At 45.7% G+C, this 21100-nt stretch overlaps 1 protein-coding gene across 8 annotated transcripts in view; it reads right to left on the bottom strand.

The window, feature by feature from the left end:
* The window catches only part of LOC146796147 (aurora kinase B-A-like), a 67701-nt gene that overhangs the window by 23769 nt on the left and 22832 nt on the right, over positions 1-21100 (bottom strand). For all 8 annotated transcript variants that reach the window (XM_085628534.1, XM_085628532.1, XM_085628537.1 and 5 more), the window contains exons 7-8: positions 16481-16629; positions 5869-6043 (exon numbers count right to left, since the gene is read on the bottom strand). In XM_085628534.1, coding sequence (XP_085484660.1) covers positions 5869-6043; positions 16481-16629 — 324 coding nt within the window. The remainder of the gene's footprint in view (positions 1-5868; positions 6044-16480; positions 16630-21100) is intronic.

Below are 21100 nucleotides of genomic sequence, written 5' to 3'. Positions count from 1 at the left end.
CCTGGCCGTGGAGGCTATGATGGAGTCCGCGGTCACGCTACCCTTGATGTAAGGGGGGTCCAGGGAGGAGTGCTTATATTTCTTCTCTGTCCTGGGCGTGATCGACCGGCAGGTCGCAGGTTCCTTGAAGGCTTCTCTCCCCTGATTCATCACGCTTTGTAGCATGGGGAGGAACTGGCTCCTTGTCTGGATGGGGAGCAGTGTCTCGACGAGAAAATCGGCTTTCGGTTTCTCCTCGTCGAGTTTGACGCCGAAGGCCATTGCTGCGCTCCTGACCACCATATTGTAGACCCCGATGTCGTCGGGTGGCGAAGGCCTCGAAGGGTACGTGTCCACGGGCTCCTCCGGGTTTTCGGTGTCGAGATCGTGCCATTCGACGTCGTTGCTGGTAGATGCCGCCGATTAGTAGAACGACCGTTGGTCTTCTTCCTCGGCTTCTCCCTCATAATAGGGCTCTTCTTCCTCTTCGAGTTCCCTTGTCAGCCCTTCGGCGTCGAACTCGTCTTCGACCTCCTCGACGTCCGCTGATGGAACCGTTGGAATCTTGAATTCCTTCATTCTGGCGTCGAACTCCTTCTTTCTTTGAAGGATGTTCTCCATTTCGGCCTCGAGCCGCCTCTTCTTTTTCTCCATCTCGGAGATGCTTTCGGCGTCGACCGCGGTTCTTTTCGATGAAACTTGCGTCGACGTCGAACGTTCTTTCTGCGTCGATCGGCCCGTTTCATGGGATGCTTTCGACGACCCTTGCCTTTCGGCGTCTTTCGGCACCAGGGAGTCCTTATCTAAGGATCCGCTCGGCCTCTTGTCCGTGGTTCCCCCCTTGGACGTCGAAGTTTTCGGCGCCGGGGCTCCCTTCGTGGACTTTGACTCAGATTTTCTCGAGTCACCCTCGTGTTGTCGAGGTACTTTCTGTTTCGCGCTCGACGATTCTCTTACCTCGTCTTCTTTTTTCTTGTCGGTCTCTACGACCGTGAAGTTTTCGGCTGTCTCGGCGTCGTTGTCCTCGTCGTCCGAGGAGAGGCCCAGAGCGTAGAGCGTCAGGGGCTTCCCCTTGCCATCCATGCTGGCGTTGGCCCTTCTCTGCCGCTCTCTCACCCTGAGTGTCTTCGGCGCGAAGGCTGAGCAGGCGTTGCAGTCGATACTCTGGTGATCGACCGGTAGGCAGAGGTTGCAGACCGGATGCTGGTCTTTCTGCGCGAACTTGTGGTGGCAGTTTGGGCAGAACTTGAATGGCGTCTTGTCCATTGCGCTCAGGGTCTCTGAGCGTGCATTCTCCAAGGCCGTCGAAGAAAAAGGGCGCTGGTCCTCCTTTCTTCGCGCTCCTGATGAAATCTTTTCCTTTCCTGATATCTTCTAGTGTTTCTATCGACGAAACTCGCTTTTCTTCCTTCTTCCTTCGAGTGTAATTCTGGAGCTTCCCGATGACGATCCAGACCCAACGGCGGAAAAAAGAATCTGAAGATGGCGCCCCAAAGGTGGGACTTCCGCAGGAAGCACGACGACGTCACGGGAGGTGCACCAAATGGTGTACGTCGACGCCCACCTGGGCTACAAAAAAAAACAAAAAAAAAAAACAAAGAAAAGACTACGAATCCGGACCCAACCACAAGATCGCGGAATAATGCACAGCATAGTGAATCCAGAAAGATTCACGCTGCAAAACCACCATTTTTGTGACAGCACCTCTCCTGGCAACAGACATATGCGATATTAATGAAGTGAGTGCCCTTGTAAGATTACACCTGAGCAGGTCCCAGTCAGTGCGGTAAATCCGGAAGCCCGGATAACTGAACAGACAGTTGCGGAGTTACAGGAGCGCCATTAATTATGTACGCCTGGTCAGGCAAGCTGGAAATTAAGGGGAACAAAACAGGGCTTTCCCCAATTGAAATGTAGACCAGTTAGATGTGCTAATCGAGTGAGGTCAGGTATGACACCCGGGACAGAGCAGAGATCGCCAACATACAGCAGCAGATCATCTGTGTGTGATATAGCGTGAACTCCCTCACCAATCGGTATACCCCATGACCCTTCCGAAGCCTGCATAACCAGATCTAGAGGCTCTATTGCTAAAGAGAAAACAAGGGGAGAAAGGAGGCAGCCTCGTCTGGTGAGTCCTCTACAAATCCTTACTCATGCAGTGACGAGGGTTCCCGTTTTCAGTTTGAACTCATAAGGTCAGTTTATCATAGAGAAGTTTCACCATGTGGATATATCCGGGTCCAATGACATATCGTGGAAGGACCTCAAAGAGTTAAAGCCATTCAATAGTATCAAATGCCTTTTCAAAATCAAGGACGAAGCGCCCCTATCGTAGCCAAACACGAGGGGCATAATGCAGTAGTCGAAGAGGCGCCATAAATTAAGAGATAGTGCACACTGAGACTAACCTGTTCTGCATGAAACAAAGAGGGCACTAGTGGCACCAGCCTCTCAGCTAAGCCACAGCCTACATCTGATATCGGAACACTTTCTATAGCCCCATTGGCCAGTAACCTCTCTGGGCACAATCAGATGATCCTCTGGCAGCGGTTTATGAGATGGCAGTTGGGGGGGGGAGGGGCAGGAAGAGATTGGAAAGGGAGGGAGTAACCTCTCCAAAGACCCATTTGTCCGATGTTATGCACTGCTAGTGGAGGAGATGTTGGATTCTCCCTCCAACTGGGCACCTATGGTCTTGCAGAAGAAAAAAGCTAGGAAGGCCTTGAGGATGCAGTTGCTGAGGAGTTGGTGACGGGTGACTTCTGACTACCATTGCCATGTAAACGGAACGCACCAAGTCCTAGCACAACTTGGGAAGCATGCACAGGACAGTGGCTGGGGTATGGCTGATGTGGTTGAAAGCCCCTTTTATAGCTCCGAACAGCAGACTAGGTGCGAGGGGTCACCAGCCAGGCGTGATGCCACAAGGCCTTGGTCGACGAAACCACTCTGCCCATTGAATTAGTTGTATCCAGACCACACCTTATGGTGAACCTTGGGAGAGGATGGCCTAAGCCTCCCCTAGGACCGGTTCTTCATACCTGTCCAAATTCTCACCAGGGGTGTATAACTGGTGTTTTAAAGGGTCCAGTGACCCCTCTCACTCTTCCACTATGCCTGTATGCTCCTCAAAACGCTCAGGCAATGACCAAGAACCACTGGGCTCGGTCTGCACCAGAATCTTCGCCAATTGACGCTGTTCCGACTAAGTAACAAGAACGGGGCTAGCACTGCCAGCGCCATCGACATTGGGACCGGAGAAGGTAGTGTTTGCTTTAATTACGCATAGATTTATGGCAGCAAGTGCGAATGAGCAATGGATTGCTTGGACTATAACGAAATTGGGAAGAGTTCTTGCATTATATTTCTTTCTTTGAAACCCATTACAAAGATTCAATTATGGTTGTGGGTAAGAGACTATCACTTTATTCTCAATTGAAGCATCAACTGTATTGGTTTACACGAAATGGGCAGGATTAAAAAAAAGTTTAACTAGGTTGCCTTTTTAAGACCAGGATATTAACTAGAGAAAAATGACCAGTTTCCCAAAAGATGAATTATGTAAATTGTATATTTGGAGAAGTTAACCCAAGAACATTTGTTTGTTCGTATGTCCTGGAGGTTTAGGTCATTGAAAATATTTGCCTGTTATTTTTGTTTTTTGAGGGGTGGGGTTCTGTATAGGATGCATTACTTTATTTCAGGTTTAACAATGCATGCGTTAGAGTTCTCAATTTATTGACTTACCTTACGATTTAGGAACGGTAATTTACGTTTTGAGTACCATACGAGTAATACAGTGTTTAAAATAAACCGCCAGACAATGCTGATTAACATGTTTTTTGTATCCAAGGCTGAGTATTGGTTTGTTGGGTTTCCATAACAGTACAACAATATTAAATGCAATAAAACTTATTTATAATTTCCAGGCAAACTATTTGCAATACTAGTCCAGGATGTCCATTAGATGATAAAGAGACACATCACAAGTTCCAGCAAGTGTGAGTGCTCAATTGAATGCTATGAGAACTAAATGCCTTACTTCTAAATACACAAGTACAGTGTTCCTGCAAACCAACATTCACTTGCTACCAAAAGTCATAATCACAGTTTCACATATAATCAGATCATTCAAACACAAAGCTTCTTCTAGGAACCAAAATCCCAAACCTTACACACACACTGGACAGGTGTAGGGTGGTAATGTATTTCCTAGAGAGGACGAAACTGATCAGAAAGCGTTCTCAGTTTTTTGCATCCTTTCCAGATTAAAACAAACAAAACAAAAAAAAAGTAGCAAAAGATACCACGTCAAGATAGTTACCCTAAACTATACAGATATGCCACAAGAAAGCAAACGCACAACTGCAAGCAAGGACCAGAGCATACGCCAGAATATAGAAAGATTCAAGCTGCAAAAGCAAATGGGTACTTACTGGCAGTTTTCCAGCTTGAATTTTCTGGATTCTCATATGACTGACCTCCGCAGGGAGCAAGACACCAAGGCAAACAAGAGGAGAAAAATATGCAAGCCGTATTGGCTTTGTCAATGTGCTGTTTTAACGTGTTGCTGGGCACCATGGCTTAAAGAAAAATACAAAAAAGCTATGGCGCAGTCAACGCATGCCGCACCATAGCGCTTTTAAAAAACTTTCTTAAAGCCATGTTGGCTGAAGGTGAAAGAAGCGAAACATGAACTGGAAAATGTGAAGAAGAAATCAAACTAAGAAGCAGGAGGAGAAGATGGGAAGGGGACAGAGGAAAGGGAGGTACAAATGTAACCAGAGCAATGAGAATACAAAGTTTTCCGTAGGAAAGCCTAGGAAGGATCCGAAAGGTGTAGAGGAATGCAAAGGAGAGAGGTATTGAATGGTGGTGGTGATTTGGAGTGAGGAACCGGGCAAAGAAGGGAAGGAGCCGCTTAGTTTACTATTCATCCCTGGAAGTAGTGATATTTCATGGGACAACGACAGAACATTTCTTGCAGACCAAATAGACAGTGAGACATATCTCCACTAGTGGGAGCAGTGTCTCTGCGTGCTGCTCTGGGGAAAACAGTCGCACGGAGGAGAGGCTGCCAAGGGAGTTCAGAGGTGCAGTGTAGCTAAAGGGAAGGCTGAATGTGTAAATGTATCTGTGTAAAAGTATCTGTACAAGTGTCACATCGGCTTTTGTTGCACATGACTTGTCCTAACTGGATGTGTGGGATCCCCAGTACATGCTGTAAACCTCTTTTCAGCCTCTTGCTGTCTGTTTGAAGGTCTAAGAGAAGTCTGCACACAAACAGCAGAACACAACATACAGCAGAAAAAAAATCTCTTGTTAAAGGACAACTCTTTCGGGGGCATCTCTAAAATAAATATGAACAAAAAAAAAAAGCTGCAAAAATTGCATATTGCTGCGTGTATGGCTGGTAAATTAAATGTCATGTATATAGCATATGCTTCCATTTACCGTGGAGATTACTAAATGTGTGTCTGCAAGCTTAAATAGCAGCCACACAGCAACAAAGCAGCAAAGGGTGGGAGGTAAAGGACAAACAAAGATGAGGGCGGGGTAGAGAGGGCTTGCAAACAGATGCACTCTTAAGGAGTGCTACTTGAAAAATTAAAATAGAAAAGTACCCCTACAAGCAGCGGCCAGTAGGACGACACTGGCCCCAGAGACAGGTAATTTTACTTGATACAGCCTCCATGGACGACAGCAAGAACCGAAGAGAAAGTAGAAGCAGCATAATTTTAACTTAATGAATTAGAGGTGTTTTTTTAAATGAAATCTTAATTTGTTTCATATGTTTTTGCTACCAAGTCCAATTAACTAGTTACCAACTAGCGTCACAGGCCAGTATTCTGAAGTGGCTGCAAGGAGAAAGATACCACTCAATACCTTTGTTATACGCTTGTAGGTCTCAGTGTGGTTTGCACTTTCAAAGGGCGGATGTCCCACAAGGAACTCGTAACAGAGGACTCCAATGCACCAAAGGTCCACTTTCTCATCATGGGTCTTCCCTTCAATCATCTCAGGAGGCAGATAGTCCAGCGTTCCGCACATAGTCTTTCTCCTGCATAAACAAAGAAAAGAAGCATGCGGCGAGACCAAAGTTGAGTACATATTGCCCCAAGGATAGTTTACCTTCTAGCAATGAAATAGCAAGTTACCACCTAGAACATACAATTAAAAACACAAATAAGAAGCAGATGTACAACCACAACTTAAATAAGACTCCTGCTCAAGGTAAAAGATAGGTCTTTAATCTAGCCTAACAGAAGGAAGAGCCCAAACCTGTAAAAGGTTATTCAGTAGAGAGCATTCATCTTTATTAACCTCTGACATGGTGCACATGTACAGCTCTTCTGAACCTTAATGTTCATTAGAGTAACACCTGCATGTAAATTCACCATCCACAGACAATGAAAACAAACACCACCATGACAAAACAAAAAATCCAAGCAGAACTCGGTCCCTTCATGCCACTCACATTCTCCTGAGAAGGCGCAAGGGTGTTGCCATGCCTTCGAATGTCGGTTGACATCGCAGCCCATCCTGCAATTTGTCCAAGCACAAGGAGTAGTTTCTTTTCTGTAACTCCAGTTCTGTAGTAGGGGTATCTCGGTTATAGTCATAATCTAGTGAATAGTCCCGCCCATGTGAGTGGACCCCGGAGCAATAAAAAAATAATCTCTAAAAGGTGACAAATCATGCAGACCTGCATACACCTTTAAGAGAGAATTTAATTTAAAGACAGATAATGCAGCTTATACCCACAGGCTACACTGTCCATTACTTCAACTAGAATTCCACCAACATCCACAAACAGCACTGCCTGTCTAGTTTTTCTCCACATAGGAAAAAACCCTGCCTCTACCAGCAAAAGCCTCTGGAATGATAGAGAGGAAGGAGTGGACAGACAAGCCCCATAGGCTGCCATTATGTGGCTTAGAACAGGATACTGTGCCTTTAAGAAAACTTTCCAGATTTCCAGAACTTTCCCCAGTATCCCAGAATGCCCAGCAGGTCCCATCTACTTTCAGTTCTTTTTGAAGGCGTAGCACGCCAGACCTGTAGCATTCTTCACATGAATAAATATCTCTCCACCGGGGAGGAGGGCGGGCGCTTATGACTATAACAGAGATACCCCTACTACAGAACTGGAGTTACAGAAAAGAAACTACTCCTTCTGTAGTAGGGGATCTCTGTGTATAGTCATAATCTAGTGAATAGAATGGCAAGCCCATCCCCACACAACAGCAGCGGTGGAGAACAAACAAGACAAACCCACTACTGTGCGAACAAGTTTCGCAGCGAAGCCTGCCCAACCCGAGCATCTGCCCTGGCATCTGAGTCCAGACAGTAAAGCGCAGCAAAGGTATGGACCGACTTCCAAGTGGCCGCCTTGCAGATTTCCGCAATCCCCCAGAGGCCTCAGTATGGGCCAAATCAGCCCCTCCAGACCCACCTGGTGCCTTCAGCCTTCTCTCCTCCAGAACTTGAAGCCTGATTTTCATTCTGTCCCTCAGGGTCCTGGCTGAGAACGAGTGGCAGATATCAGTCTTCAGGCACGTGGGACTCGGGAAGGCAACCTATACACACCTCGTGTGGATCAGTTTTAGCCTTCTTTCTCCCACATTCCGGGCACTTGTCGAACAAGCCAGGCATGTTGACAGTACCAGCTACTAAGCACTTGAAAAAGTGACAAAAATTGACAAAAACTCCAAAAAACCCTTGAAAAGGGGAGAGCTCAATGCTCCAGGGTCCTGCTAGCAGGAGCCGGAAAAAAGAACTGAAAGTAGATGGGACCTGCTGGGCATTCTGGGATACTGGGGAAAGTTCTGGAAATCTGGAAAGTTTTCTTAAAGGCACAGTATCCTGTTCTAAGCCACATAATGGCAGCCTATGGGGCTTGTCTGTCCACTCCTTCCTCTCTATCATTCCAGAGGCTTTTGCTGGTAGAGGCAGGGTTTTTTCCTATGTGGAGAAAAACTAGACAGGCAGTGCTGTTTGTGGATGTTGGTGGAATTCTAGTTGAAGTACTGGACAGTGTAGCCTGTGGGTATAAGCTGCATTATCTGTCTTTAAATTAAATTCTCTCTTAAAGGTGGATGCAGGTCTGCATGATTTGACACCTTAAGAGATTATTTTTTATTGCTCCGGGGTCCACGCACATGGGCGGGACTATTCACTAGATTATGACTATACACAGAGATCCCCTACTACAGAACCTGAGTTTACAAGGTTTGAGACGCCAAGGCAGATTAAAGTTCAGCTAAGTCATGCTCATACTCTTAAGATCTTTCCAACTACCTCCTGGGTGCCTCTTGGCCCAAGGAGCCAAGAGGCCCTCCATCGGTGACATTGTTGGCAGCTTTGCACTCCGCTCCAATTGGACCCTCTGAATCCACGAGTGGGCCTCCAATGGCACCTTTACAGACTCCAGTGCCATGCTAATTTCCGAAGCTTTGATGCCAATGCAGACTCCATCTACGGCACAGGATGGGCACTGTCACAACCCCAACTGATGATTCGCTCTATTTTTTGACAAAGCGTAATCTCCCCCGTTTAATTTGCCACCTCCACATGGAACACATGATGCATTCCTTATTTCGGACAGATTCGGACAAGGAAAATGATGCGGATGAGATACAGCAACCATACCACTAAGAAAATTGGTATGATGGCCTTAAAGAAGCCTGGCTTTGACATCCCCCTCCCTGAGGTAGGACTCCTCTCACCCTCCGGTCCTGTCACAGAGGAGTGCGCATCTTTAGCAATGGTCATGCACCAGACAGCCGAAGTTCAAGCTTCCCACCAAAAAGGTCAAAACTAATGCCTTGATGGAGTTCTCCAGCTGAGGCAAACATCTACTGAGCCCCACTTACCCTACAATGAAGCACTTAGATACTCTTCGGGGCGTAGGCCATATCTTGCTACAGCCTCTTATTCAGTTACTGTGAGAAAGTGGCTCTGTATATACTGTTCCCAAATAGGTACAGTGTGTAGAGAGCCCACAGTCCCCAGAGGTTTGGCAGAGGTTAAAGTTAGATATAACCTTACTCTCTAAAGTGGTAGCTTGGCCGAGCAGTAAGGCAGTATCAGAGGACAGTGAAAAGCATTTGTTGTACACACTCAGTCAGCAAATGGTCTCTCACACTCAAGAACTGAACTCTAGGCCAATGGTTTATATAAAAAAAAAAAAATATATGGTTGTTTTATTTTAGAACCAACAATAGGTATCAAAATATACTCTCAGAATGAGATGCTTTAGTTAAGTACTTTTGCAATATGCAATTGACTTTTGTAGGTAATAGTTACAGGTTGTTGCAATAGGCAACACAATTTCAAACTCAATAATACATTGAGCTCAATGGGAACTAAGTTATATGCAAATAATTACTTTCAGGATTACTTTTCTAACTCCAGGACTGGGTCCTAGATTTAGTCTTGGGACAGTTCTTGGAAACAAGTGAGTAAATTCGGTTAAGTTTAAGCAACATTTTGCAAGTTGACACTTAGAAACGTTTTCTGATCTAATTACCAATGTTATCCTATGGAAGGAAATTCACTTAGCAGGTAAGTGGGGTTATGGGTACTTTTTCGAGGTCAGTGTTGGATCCTGGATCCAGCACTAGGGTACCACCTGTAAGCAGTTGAGAAACTGCGTTTAAGTTGTACAGGCGATTTTTAAGGAATATTTATAAGTTTGTCAAATCGACACTTAAAAGAAATTTCATAGAGAAACAGTCAATGGTTCCCTATGGAAGAAAATTGGGTTACTGGTAAGTACGGTTGTGAATATTTTTCAGGGTCAGTGCTAGGCACCAATATCCAGCACTGGGATCTCTCCTAATAGCAGGTGAGTATTTTCGTTTTCGTTACTCGGCTGATTTTTGGTGAATATTTTAAGTTTTAGAAACTCCACACTTAGAAGAAATTTCAGAAGAAACCAGTCAATGTTATCCTAGGGAGAAAATTGTGTTATCGGCTTTTGGGTAAGTACTCGACTGGCAAAGTTAAGGTTTTGGGCACAGACTCCGGGGTCTCCCAGGGTCAGGTAGGTACAGTTGACACCCTCAGCAGCAAAGGGGCACCCGGGTGCAGAGTGAGGCCCAATGTTATCCTATGGGAGGTAGGGGGCCTTGGTTGGTGGCTGCTCACTAGCAGGCCACGCGGCTGGGGGAGCTGGGCTCCTGGTCACTTGCTCAGGGCAAATGGGGAAGTAGATAGGTGTAGAGGTTACACTGCCAGGGCCACTCGGGCGGCTGGGTGCAGGGTGCTTTTGAGCCTTTGGGCGCTCAATTGATTTCAATGTGAAAACTCCTGGTTGGAAAAAGGCTGCAAGCTCAGGGACGAAGACTCTTTGGGTGCCACCACCACTTTGAGAGGTAAGTTGGAGGATAGGTAGGTACCCAGGAGTTGGGCACAGGGGGCCGGGGTGCCTTTTGATGTCGGGAAATCCTACCCTCTGTTGATCGCGGCGGGGGGGGGGGGGGGGGGGGGGGAGGGGGGGTGTTTTTGTCCACTTGGCGGGTGCAGAGTGTGCAGGGTTCGCGGTTCCAGGCTAATGCCAGGGGTTAGAAACTTGCTTTGAGCAGAGACACTGCTCATGGGGGTCCCAGATGAATAAGAGTCACAAGGCAGCCAGGTCCTCCGGTGTTTGTGTGGTTGCTGGCCACAGGAGGTGCCGGCATTTAGCAGGAGCAGGTTCGAGGGTCGACAGGCCGGTAGGGCTGGGGCCAAAGCAGTTGGTGTCTTCCTCTTAGCAGCTGCACGGCAGGTCTTCTTTCTTGTTCTTCTTTGCTTTTTCGGAATCTGGAATCTAAAGAAGGAAGGTTCAGGGTGCTCCCGCTTTGTTTTGTCTTGTACCCAGATACTCAGCCTGCAAGGGCAGTATGTTTGTGTTAGGGTACAGGGCCTCTAAGGGTGGCACAATAAGTGCTGCAGCCCTTGGAGGCCTTCCCAAATCACAAGGCCCTGGGTACCTAGGGTACCATTTACCAGGGGCTGACATGTGGCCAGGGTTTGCCAAGTTGGGGTTTTAGGGAAGGAACATAGGCCCTGGGCACCTGATTGGCAGGAGTCCAGGGCACACTCAGTCAAAGTACATTCAGCAAAAAGAGGGGGTATACCATGCAAGAAAGATGGCACTTTCTCACAGTTACCAAATTGCAAGATGCCACTGCCCTGCCTAAGGCAACCCTGAATTTTTGGCTCAGCACCGCTCCTCTCCTCTTTTCGCCAGGATGTTTAAACCACTTCAAAGGGGTGCACATGAAGACCGACTTCAAGAGCTTCAATTCTAACAGGGCGGCTGTGACAAAATGTACAGATCAGAAAGTCTGGACTTGCGCACTGGCATTGTACCCCTAACCAAGTTTTGAATAGAAAATAAAACTGTACCATGGCACAGACCAATACATTGAAAGACATCCCACCAAGTAGGAGCGGAAGTTTACAAACTACTGGGACCAGCAAGTGAGACTCCAGTCGTATAAAACGGTACCATGGATTCACTAGAAGATAGCGATTTTTGGGGTTTTGTAGTTTGCACCTCTGGGAATCCATTTGGGAGTCTATTCTTCCATGGCTGTAGCACATTTTTCAGGTGGTCTACAGTTCTCACAACACAGCCAAACCCAAATATTCAGCAAAAAATCCCCAAAAAGTCAGATTTTAAATCCTTTTAGAAAAATAATGAAGTCTGAACAGATATACACCAGCAGTTGCAAAGGGTATACACCAAATTATCTTTCTCCATTACTACTCTGGGTCATATTCCTATCCAGCCCAAAATGACAGTTCAGACTGAACTTCTAGGCCAGGCCCATTCTGGACAGTTGGCCTTGTTAATGAGGTGCAGCTTGAGTTCTAGGACAAAGCGGATCACTGGACATACGTCAGGGAATACCCGTCAAACTTAAGAACTGTTACTAAAAGAAATTAAAATTGAGAGAAATGGACCGAACCAGCCTTGACCATGCTTTCAAATGCCACAATCCTTTAAGCTGCATAGGCACTGAATGGGAGCACACAACCCCAGATCATTTTCAAACTTTTTGGGCCTCATAAGCGAAGTGCAGCTCAGGATTCTGGGCCACCTCAAGCACGTTCATCCCCCAGGCTCAAATTTTGTTATGCCAATTGGGCTTTTGTCTACCTTCAGTAAGATCCTGTACCTAGCATTTACACCAGAACCTTGCCTGGGTTTCTGCCCTGCAGGGTTGAAGATCGCAAGACATGGCCTTGCACAGATTTAAACCAGTTAAAAGGTTGCACATCTCTCTACCACTGACCTCAATCCGAAGGTCATTTCTTGAGACAAATCCAACATGTACAGTCATTAGAATTGCATGATGGAGATGAAGTTATGGTTACCTGGTTCACAAATCTAATTAAAATGGTCATTACCCGTACTACTTGTACATATTTCCCATCAGCACACCCTATTCTAAGACCTATTACATGCATGGATCCTTTACAATATTTCGAAGGCTTTCCCTCTGCCCGATATAAAATGCAAAGATGAGAAAATACATGCAAAAAAAAAAAAAAACATCAAAAAACATTTAATTTACCAAAATCTGCAGAGGTTCAAAGGTTGAGACCAAATATATTTGGTTCTAACCATTGCTAAAAATGCTGATGTTGTCAGCTTCTAGGGTGCAATACCATAAGCAGTTAGATGTCCAGGTTTAACTCCATGGAAATATGTAGTAATGAGGTCCGCGACACATTGCCAGGGGGTCCGCAGGCAGCAGTTTTAAAGGCACTACGAAGTTCCTTATATAATCGGCATTTTTCAAAGCAACCATAAAAGTGGCAAGGTAACGTCAGTGATTAATGTACCTGCTGGGGAGAGAGAGAGAGAGAGAGAGGAGTTGTCTAGTGGCAGCTTTGACTCCTAAGGAAACCCAGAGGAGAAATTGGGAGCTCTAAGTTAGGAAAGGTATCTGGTCCAGATAATATCCCAAATTAGGTATATCAGAAGTTAGCAGAAAACAATTCTGATATGGCGTAAACTATTTAATGCAATAGTGCAGAAACTGGGCTTTTGTTGCAGTTACTCCCCCCACACATTCCAACTCCTTTTTGGCTACTAGAAGCGGATTTTCAATTGACAGTGCACCACTGAGGCCTGCTAACCAGACCTCAATGTCACTGCCCCTTCCCTAAAACAAGATGTTGTCTAATTCTGCTATAATGGGCAAAGGACCTAAGCACCCCATAAGTCCCTAGTAAATCGCACCCCAGGTACATAGGGCAGGAGTACTAAAGAGGGTCACTAAGGGCTGCAGCATATCTTATACCGCTCCAAGGGACTTGCAGACAAATTCCACACAGACAGCCCTTGTAGGCCAGGCTGCATGGCATGGTACAAACTAGGAGTGAAAATATGACATCACGCACTGTGTGTCATGCCTGTCACCACATCTGACATATGCAAACCCCCCCCGCCCCCTTACAGCAGGCCTTTGAGCCCTAAGGCAGGGTGAATTATATTTTATGAGAGGACATATCTGTAGGAGCAGATATGCCCCTGTGATGTCTAGTTCCATTACTAGATATTGCAAGTGAGCAGGGAAGCCATCTTAACATTGAGGAGACCATGGGTGAAACTGAACACACCACGGAGAAGTAGCGGACTACGGGGACTAGCGACGAAGCAGCTGCACAGGTAGTGGTAGCGGTGCTCCTACAGGTCAGTCTGACCAGAGCCGATCACCACCAATATCTGGTGTACTGACTACTTGCAGCAGGAAAGGCTTTTTGTGTCCAATCCGGACACAAACGCCAAGGAAGACCGTCCTGAACGTCGAGCGGCTTCACAAACAATGAGACCCACATTGAGTGAGGCCCAGCTGTCCTGTTGGCCCAGCTGTCCCGTTTGCCCCTCTGCAGCAGAAAGAAAGACCAAGAGTGAGTCTGCGACCACCTCCACCAAACGCCTCAAAGCACCCTTACTCCAGAGCCAAAGTCCAAGGGAGGCAACTGTGCCAACAAGGTCCACAGACCCACAAGAGCTAGACCTGCCCAGAACTGACTTCTGGTCTCCACCTGCAGCCTTTCTGCAGGCCCTCTCCTACCGCGGGTGACTCCAATACAGGAACCCAATGCCATCAGACACCACTGCACCCGAACCCCACAGCCTAAGGAGAAGTGGACCAACTGTGTCCCTAAGTGACCGAGGATCTCAAGGGTTGAACCCCCCTGTGGGTTTCACCAGACTGGTCCCCCAGTCCCAGCTTGCAGCTTCTTTGCAATCTGACAGTTCTCCCATTGAAGTGAATGGGACAGACGCCGTAACACACCTCTGCACCATACGCCAAAGAGCCTCCCGAGGTGACCTGTGGCCTTGAACCTTGCCCCATACTCCTCTTAAGTCCAGAAGAACAGTGCCGTAAGCCGATGTTAAGTGTCCGAGTGCAGTACATGTTTTGCCCCATGTGATAAAATTACCGCACCCAAAAACTGCTGTCAACTTTTGCAAACTGTAAAAATTCATAACTTGAAAAATACTTACCTGATTCTGGTGACCTTGGTATCTAAATTTTCATAAAAATAGGTGTTATTTTTATTAATTGCGTCAGATTTCTTTGAGTGTGGTCTCACTGCCTTTGCGTGTGTAATAAAGCTTAGAACTAGCCTCTGATATGCCCAACTGCTCGCCCACACTACCATAAGAGCATTTGGGGTGTCATTTGTGCCCCTAATTCCTATGGGGTTTGCCTGAAGTCTACAGTGTACCTTTTTTGTGGTCCACTACGTAAGAGACTGGTTCCTACAAATAGTGTTAGGAGGAGTGCAAATACCACCCACCTGGAAGGCGGCAGTTATAACTACATCCTAAAACCTAATAAAGTAACAATGGAATGTGAATCAGACACGAATCTCGCCCTTTGATTCGGATGATGAAATATTTAACATTCTAGCAAGGAGACTATGCAACAATTAAATAGACGGTACATCAAGCATAGGTTTTCTCCCAGGTAGGCATATGTACGAGGTGGCACACTCGCCATAGGATCTATAGATAAGGCAACAAGGTTTACAACGCCTTTAATCATTTTAACACTTGATGCGTTGAAGGCATTTAAAATCGGGTGAACTGTAATACCCAGTTTCAGTAAATCAGATTAAAAGGATTGTTCTGCCAAATTCACCTTAATGTGTAACAATATGCCCTTATATTGATAGGAAAATTACAGGTGAAGATAATAGTTTGTATTTGGATATTGAAAGGAGTCAGAATCTATTGGAGGACGAAGTAAAAAAATCCTTGAGTGAAGAGGGAGGACTAACTGCTCTAGACTTTCAATAGTATTGTTGGTAATTTAAGGAAGAGCATCTGAAGCTATTACGATCTGCGGTCTGTAATGAATGTCCCTTATAGCAAATTGGCACCAATTTTTGACTCACCAGTGACAACAGAATGTACGAAAGACAGATTAACTCTTCCCTTAATGCAAGTGTGAGATATATATATATATATGGGGAGATCTAATGGAAGGATAGAATTAATGTCTTGAAATGCCTTGAATGAGAAAACAAAGGGCAAGATCGAGACTTTTAATAGAATCAGTTCCTGGACTGGTTTAAGACAAATAAAGACATTAATCAAGAAACAACTCCATCTGGCATAGATTTTCAGGATACAGCACCTAGGAAACAAAGTGGAGAGGTGCTAAGGAAATTTATAGTAGTCTCCAGAAGAGACTCAGAACTCGCCAATGCAAGTAGGGAACAAATGCTTACCTACAAGAACCAGATAAACTTAAATATAGTGAAATCCTCTTCTTAAAGGAAAAAAACTTCACTCTACAGTGGCTCTTGTACTCCGGTAAGGCTGGCAAAAATAAAATGTTGTGGTGATTATGTGCATATGTTTGCCAACTGCTCGAAGAGCCAAACACACTGGCAAAATGGTAATACTGTATTAGAAATCCTGCGGCAGAAGATGGTGGTAGGTCTGATACTTATCTCTGGTATAGTCACTAAAGTAGAGAGAAAGGGGGTGAACTTTTGTTCTACATGTTGCTGGCCTGAAGAGAAATCTGTAAGAACTAGGTTAAGGCAAATGCACTTTTACATACAGAATGGCTAGAATATGTGAAATATATAGGCACACTGGACAGGCAATGATGTAATGAACAGAACACACAAATGTGGTCACTCTTGGATAACTGGTTAAATTCATAAAAGAAAATGAAAATCCTAAGTCCCATTATTACACCAAATGCAAGGGCACAGGCACACAGCAATGCCCAGGTAAATGTCAATTTTTAAATGAATTTGCTCATTTGGATACATGGCTGAGTAGGGTTGTACCCATTTAGGACCTAACCAGGCCGATCTAATTGAGATACTTTCACTCAAATTACAATAGAGCATTACGAGAAGAAAAAAAGCACATCTGTACTGCTTTCGTCACCAAACAGTGCTGAGCATATTGCAGTCAATCAGTGGATGGCTAAAGTAAAAAGTACTGTACTCCGATTCAGGTTACCTAAGTGAAGGTGCATGGACCGACCAGCCAAAATCTGCAATCTTCAACTCGCCCTTGTAACCCATCAGCAGGTTTTCCGGCTTTATGTCTCTGTGAATGACTTTCTTGTTGTGACAGTATATTAGGGCATCTGCAAGTTCCTCCATGTACTACCAAAAAAGGAAAAAACGAAAAACAAAAAAAAGGCAGGTAGAAATTAGAAACCTGCTAAGGCAGCGTTATCATGGACAAACAGGAGCAAACATTCTACTATACAAACTTGCTTTACTTCAACACCAACTCCCAGAATGCCATTTATAATCAAAACACTATACAAATTCACACTACCAAAAACTTGTAAAACAATGTTACTTGAATCAGGCTTTAACAGACCCACACAAATAGGTGTACAAAAAGAGAATGTGCTACAATGCCAAAACAAAAGGTGGTTGCAGCTTCCCGTTAATGCTCAGCACCCAACTACCCCACACCCCTCTAGAAAAAAAACAATTTGACTAGGACAGAGGAGTTACAGTTGAATACATCAACAAGGACGGTCACAAAAGGACTAGAAATTCAAAAGTTTAGGTAAGCGTTAATTCATCATTTCTACACATCCTCAAATTTCACGACTTTAAACACAAACTTTATTGCATTTTCATTAAACCGAGATAGACATTACAGATGAATGGTATCCATTAGATCTACATACCTCCATTTATGATCAACAGCACAGTAGTACTGCTAACAATCTATATTCTTTCAGAAATAGACAGTTTTTAGGATCACTATCATCTAGTCATACACAAAGCCAAACAGGTGCTTTAAGAGGGCCCCAAACATCACAAATCATTAAATGCTTCAAAAATAAAAATAAGGTGTACAAAACTGGCATGCAATTTATTGGGTTCAAAAAGACTTTCCTCTGAGTTGGGTGTTAATCTCAACACTGTATAAGCTACAACTGCTCAAAGTGCAACAATGTTCGCCCGGTTGGAGTGCCTGAGAAGGCAGAGGGTCCTGCCTTCGATTTGTTTGTTGAAGAAATCATCTTTAATGTGCTGTAATGCATCAAGCTGACAATCGAAAGAACACTGAAAATCCAACCAACGAACAGGGATTGCCAAAGCAGCAGGACTCAGGCCACAGCGACACAAGAACAGCGCCTGGACTGGTTTGATGGCCAGGGCTGACCGACTAGGTACTATGAACCTTTTTCCTTTTGACACAGGAAACTGACTGCCTTGAATGTTCTACCGTGGCTGTGGAAGAGTTGCTAAGGAGGAAGGGGGTTACAGAGTGGATAGAGAGACCAGATGACTCTTAATAACTATTTTTTCTGGGGGGCGGTGGGTGGGTTTCATGTTGGTGATTGTCAGGGTTTAGCTGTTTAGTTCAGGTTAAGGATGAGAGGCACCCTGCAAAGTTGGGGTGGCAGGAAGTTTCAAGTCCGCAATGCAGGGAGGCGGGAGTGAGTGTGACAAAGGCACTGCAGAGCTTCCCCCAGCCCACCTGCTGGTTGGGCACATGGGTCGCTGCTACTGTGGCACAGACTTCCCTAACCACACTGATGACTGTACAACATCACACACAGGCTATTACATTCTTATCATGGAATGCCAATGGCCTACCTTAAGCAACATGCTCCTGATGCAGTCCTACTAAAAGACTCATTTGAAAAGAAACCCCTAGAAGTTAATTAACAGATAGGGCTACATACTAGCGGCACATGCTCCTGGCGACTGACTCCTGACGGGTGGGGATTCCCCAGCACAGTCCAGCAGATACCCATGGCCCCTTAGTGGCACTCACTAAGAGCGGAGATAGAGACAGTCAACATCTGCTCTGTATAACTCTATGAAGCCCAGTTTCCTGACCTGAGCTCCCTACTCCTCAAATTACCAGATGGAAAATTGATAATGGGCTGACTTTAATAAAGTGTTGTGCGACGAACGTGACCGCAGTTCTCCCAGACACTCTTTCCACGACGTTCACTAGTGGATTTTCTTTTGGCACTTGGGTTGGCTGATTTATGGTGGGCCTACAACCCCTACGAGCAGCAATTCACCTTTCATTCTGGGGCAAACAGAATCTCTCTCCGATTACACCTCTTCTTAGACACTCATCTGGCACAGGGCATCACGGATCACTCCATGTGGGCCCGGCAGGGCAGGACCTCCACGCACTGTTTCACTCAACCTGTGGTATCTTAAATCACCCAAGATCAATTAGAACTTCCCACGGTGTCTGCCACAGTGGAGGAATCAATGGAGTTTCTTGCCAACATACAAATGCTAACTTAATCTACCCCAGATGGAGAGCTCCTCGAAGAGGAGATCACAACAGAGGAGAAGTCGGCCGGCCCAACGAACTGCAGATCGAACTACACTAACCAGTGACGCAACAACTAGCACCATATTGCCTGAAGATTTATGTCGAGTCGCTGGTTTGGTGCGCAACCCAATACCACCGCCTCGTTACCATTGTAACAACCCTGAAGGATAGGAAGTCGCCTGAGGACTATGCCTCCTATAGATCTATAGCCCTCCTCAATGCATAGGTCACGATTCTGGCCATCCGTCTCACCAAGGTGATCTCGGGCCTGATCCACCCAGACCAATCAGGCTTTATATCTCATCGTAGCATCACACTAAACCGGAGAACTCTCCATAACGTGCTGAGCAGGGCTCCTCAACTACATGTGCAGGCACTAGTATTCTCGTTAGATGCCCTTATGGCATTGGACTACGTTGAATGGGTATATATGTTTGAGGTGCTGGCTAGAATGGGCTTGGGTCCAAGTTTTATAAAATGAGTACAACTTCCATATGCTGACCCACTTGTACAAGTGAGGGTAAATGTCCAAAGTCTTCCCATTGTGCCGTGGTACATGGCGGGGTTGCCCCATGTCACTTTTGATATTTGTGCTTGCATTGGAACCCATGGCGCCCTGAGTAAGGCAGTACCCATTGGTCGGGATCCTGCAATGGACCCAACAGTGGAAAATAAAATATCCTGATGTGTGGACGATAACCTGCTCTGTGTGACAGATCCAGAGCTTACACTAGACAGGTTAATGCAGATATTTCATATATTTGGCCGCTACACTGGGTAAACAATAAATTGGCGTAAAACACACATTTACAACCTGGAAGGGCTAGCCCCAAGTTTGCCCCCTGATTGCACAGCAGAATTGGTTATGGATGGCTTCTGTTACCTTGGACTGTAAGTTTTTTTTTTTGAGAACTTGGTGCCACCTCTTGAAAAATTTAAAACGGAATGTCCAACATTGGAGATGCCTCCTGGGTAGAGCTGCTCTGTTTAAAATGATGTCCTTGCCGCTTTTTTTTGTACATTTTTCAAAACACACCCTACCCAGCACATAGATCATACTTTCAGGCCATAGAGGGAGATCGGAACGCCTGCTGTTGTGGGATGGCTGCCCAGCACAAATTGCACAACATAAATTGACGTGGGGCTGGTACGATGGTGAAGTGGCCGTGCTGGACATCCAAAAGTACTACTAGGCTGTGCAGCTGTCCAATATCAATCCCCCCCCCCCCCCCCCCCCCAAAAAATAGCTGTCTTTGCCCCACTCGCCCCAATGAGCCAGCCTACCAAATGGACAAAGCTAGGGCGGCATGGAGGGACGGGTTATCTAAGGGCTCTCTGCGGATTTCCCAGGTTTTTGAAACTTGAGGGAATGACTGTGCTAGTGGTTGATATCAGGCACACAGCCACTCATACCCTGGGCTGGAGGAGTTAGATCACAGGACATGCCCCTTTGGGACACAGCTGCATTGGCAACATCAGGATGCCTCCCTGGCTTTGATAAGTGGGGCCTAATTGGCATCTCCAGGATTGTGGGCTTATGGTAACAACATCATGTTGTTCCCTTTACAGACTTCCAGCAAGATTAGCAGATCGCACCCAACAAGAAACATCGGCATCTGCAGGTCAGACATTCACTGTGGGTGCCACTGCCAAGTGGAACAGTACTACCAGAGTCATCACCACTAGAGGACAAATATTTGCTACCACGCAAGGCCACACCACTGACATACGAAAATACTTCAGAACACTCCTGAAGTCCTGACAACTGCACATGATCGCTCCTAGAGAAATGGCCATACATTCAGGTTTCCACCTAATACATTTGAAAATCCTTCCTTGTTCATATTATCCCAGACTACGTTGTTGAAGATAGGTAGGACAAGTGTCAATTACAGATGGGTTGTGGCCAAGTGGGTAACTTTTACCACACAATTTGGGAATGTTAAAAAAAATACATGGCTGTAATCGATTGTCTGAACAAAGTAGATCCTTCCTCACCCCAACAACAAAAAGGTGTCTCCTGGATATTTGGGAGAAAACTGACAAACTCCATATGGAACATATACGATTAACGTTGGGGTTAGTTATAGCGAAAAGGAATATTGTCATGGTGTTTTTTCGGGGGGCAGGTACCCCAGTTAGGTTTGAAACTCAGCATGGACTGGTGTATTCTATCTGAAAGGGTTGTCTATGAAGGCCGGGCTGCCCTTGAAAATGGGTCAAAAATGTGGAACACTGGGATGACTATAGAGGTAATGTTTAGGGTGCTCCAGAAACTGTCGTCATTTGCAAACAGTGGGCCAGGGC

The sequence above is a fragment of the Triturus cristatus genome, chromosome 10 (genome assembly GCF_964204655.1).
Source record: "Triturus cristatus chromosome 10, aTriCri1.1, whole genome shotgun sequence".
Classification (NCBI taxonomy): domain Eukaryota; kingdom Metazoa; phylum Chordata; class Amphibia; order Caudata; family Salamandridae; genus Triturus; species Triturus cristatus.
This window is presented reverse-complemented; position numbering and strand designations above follow the sequence as displayed.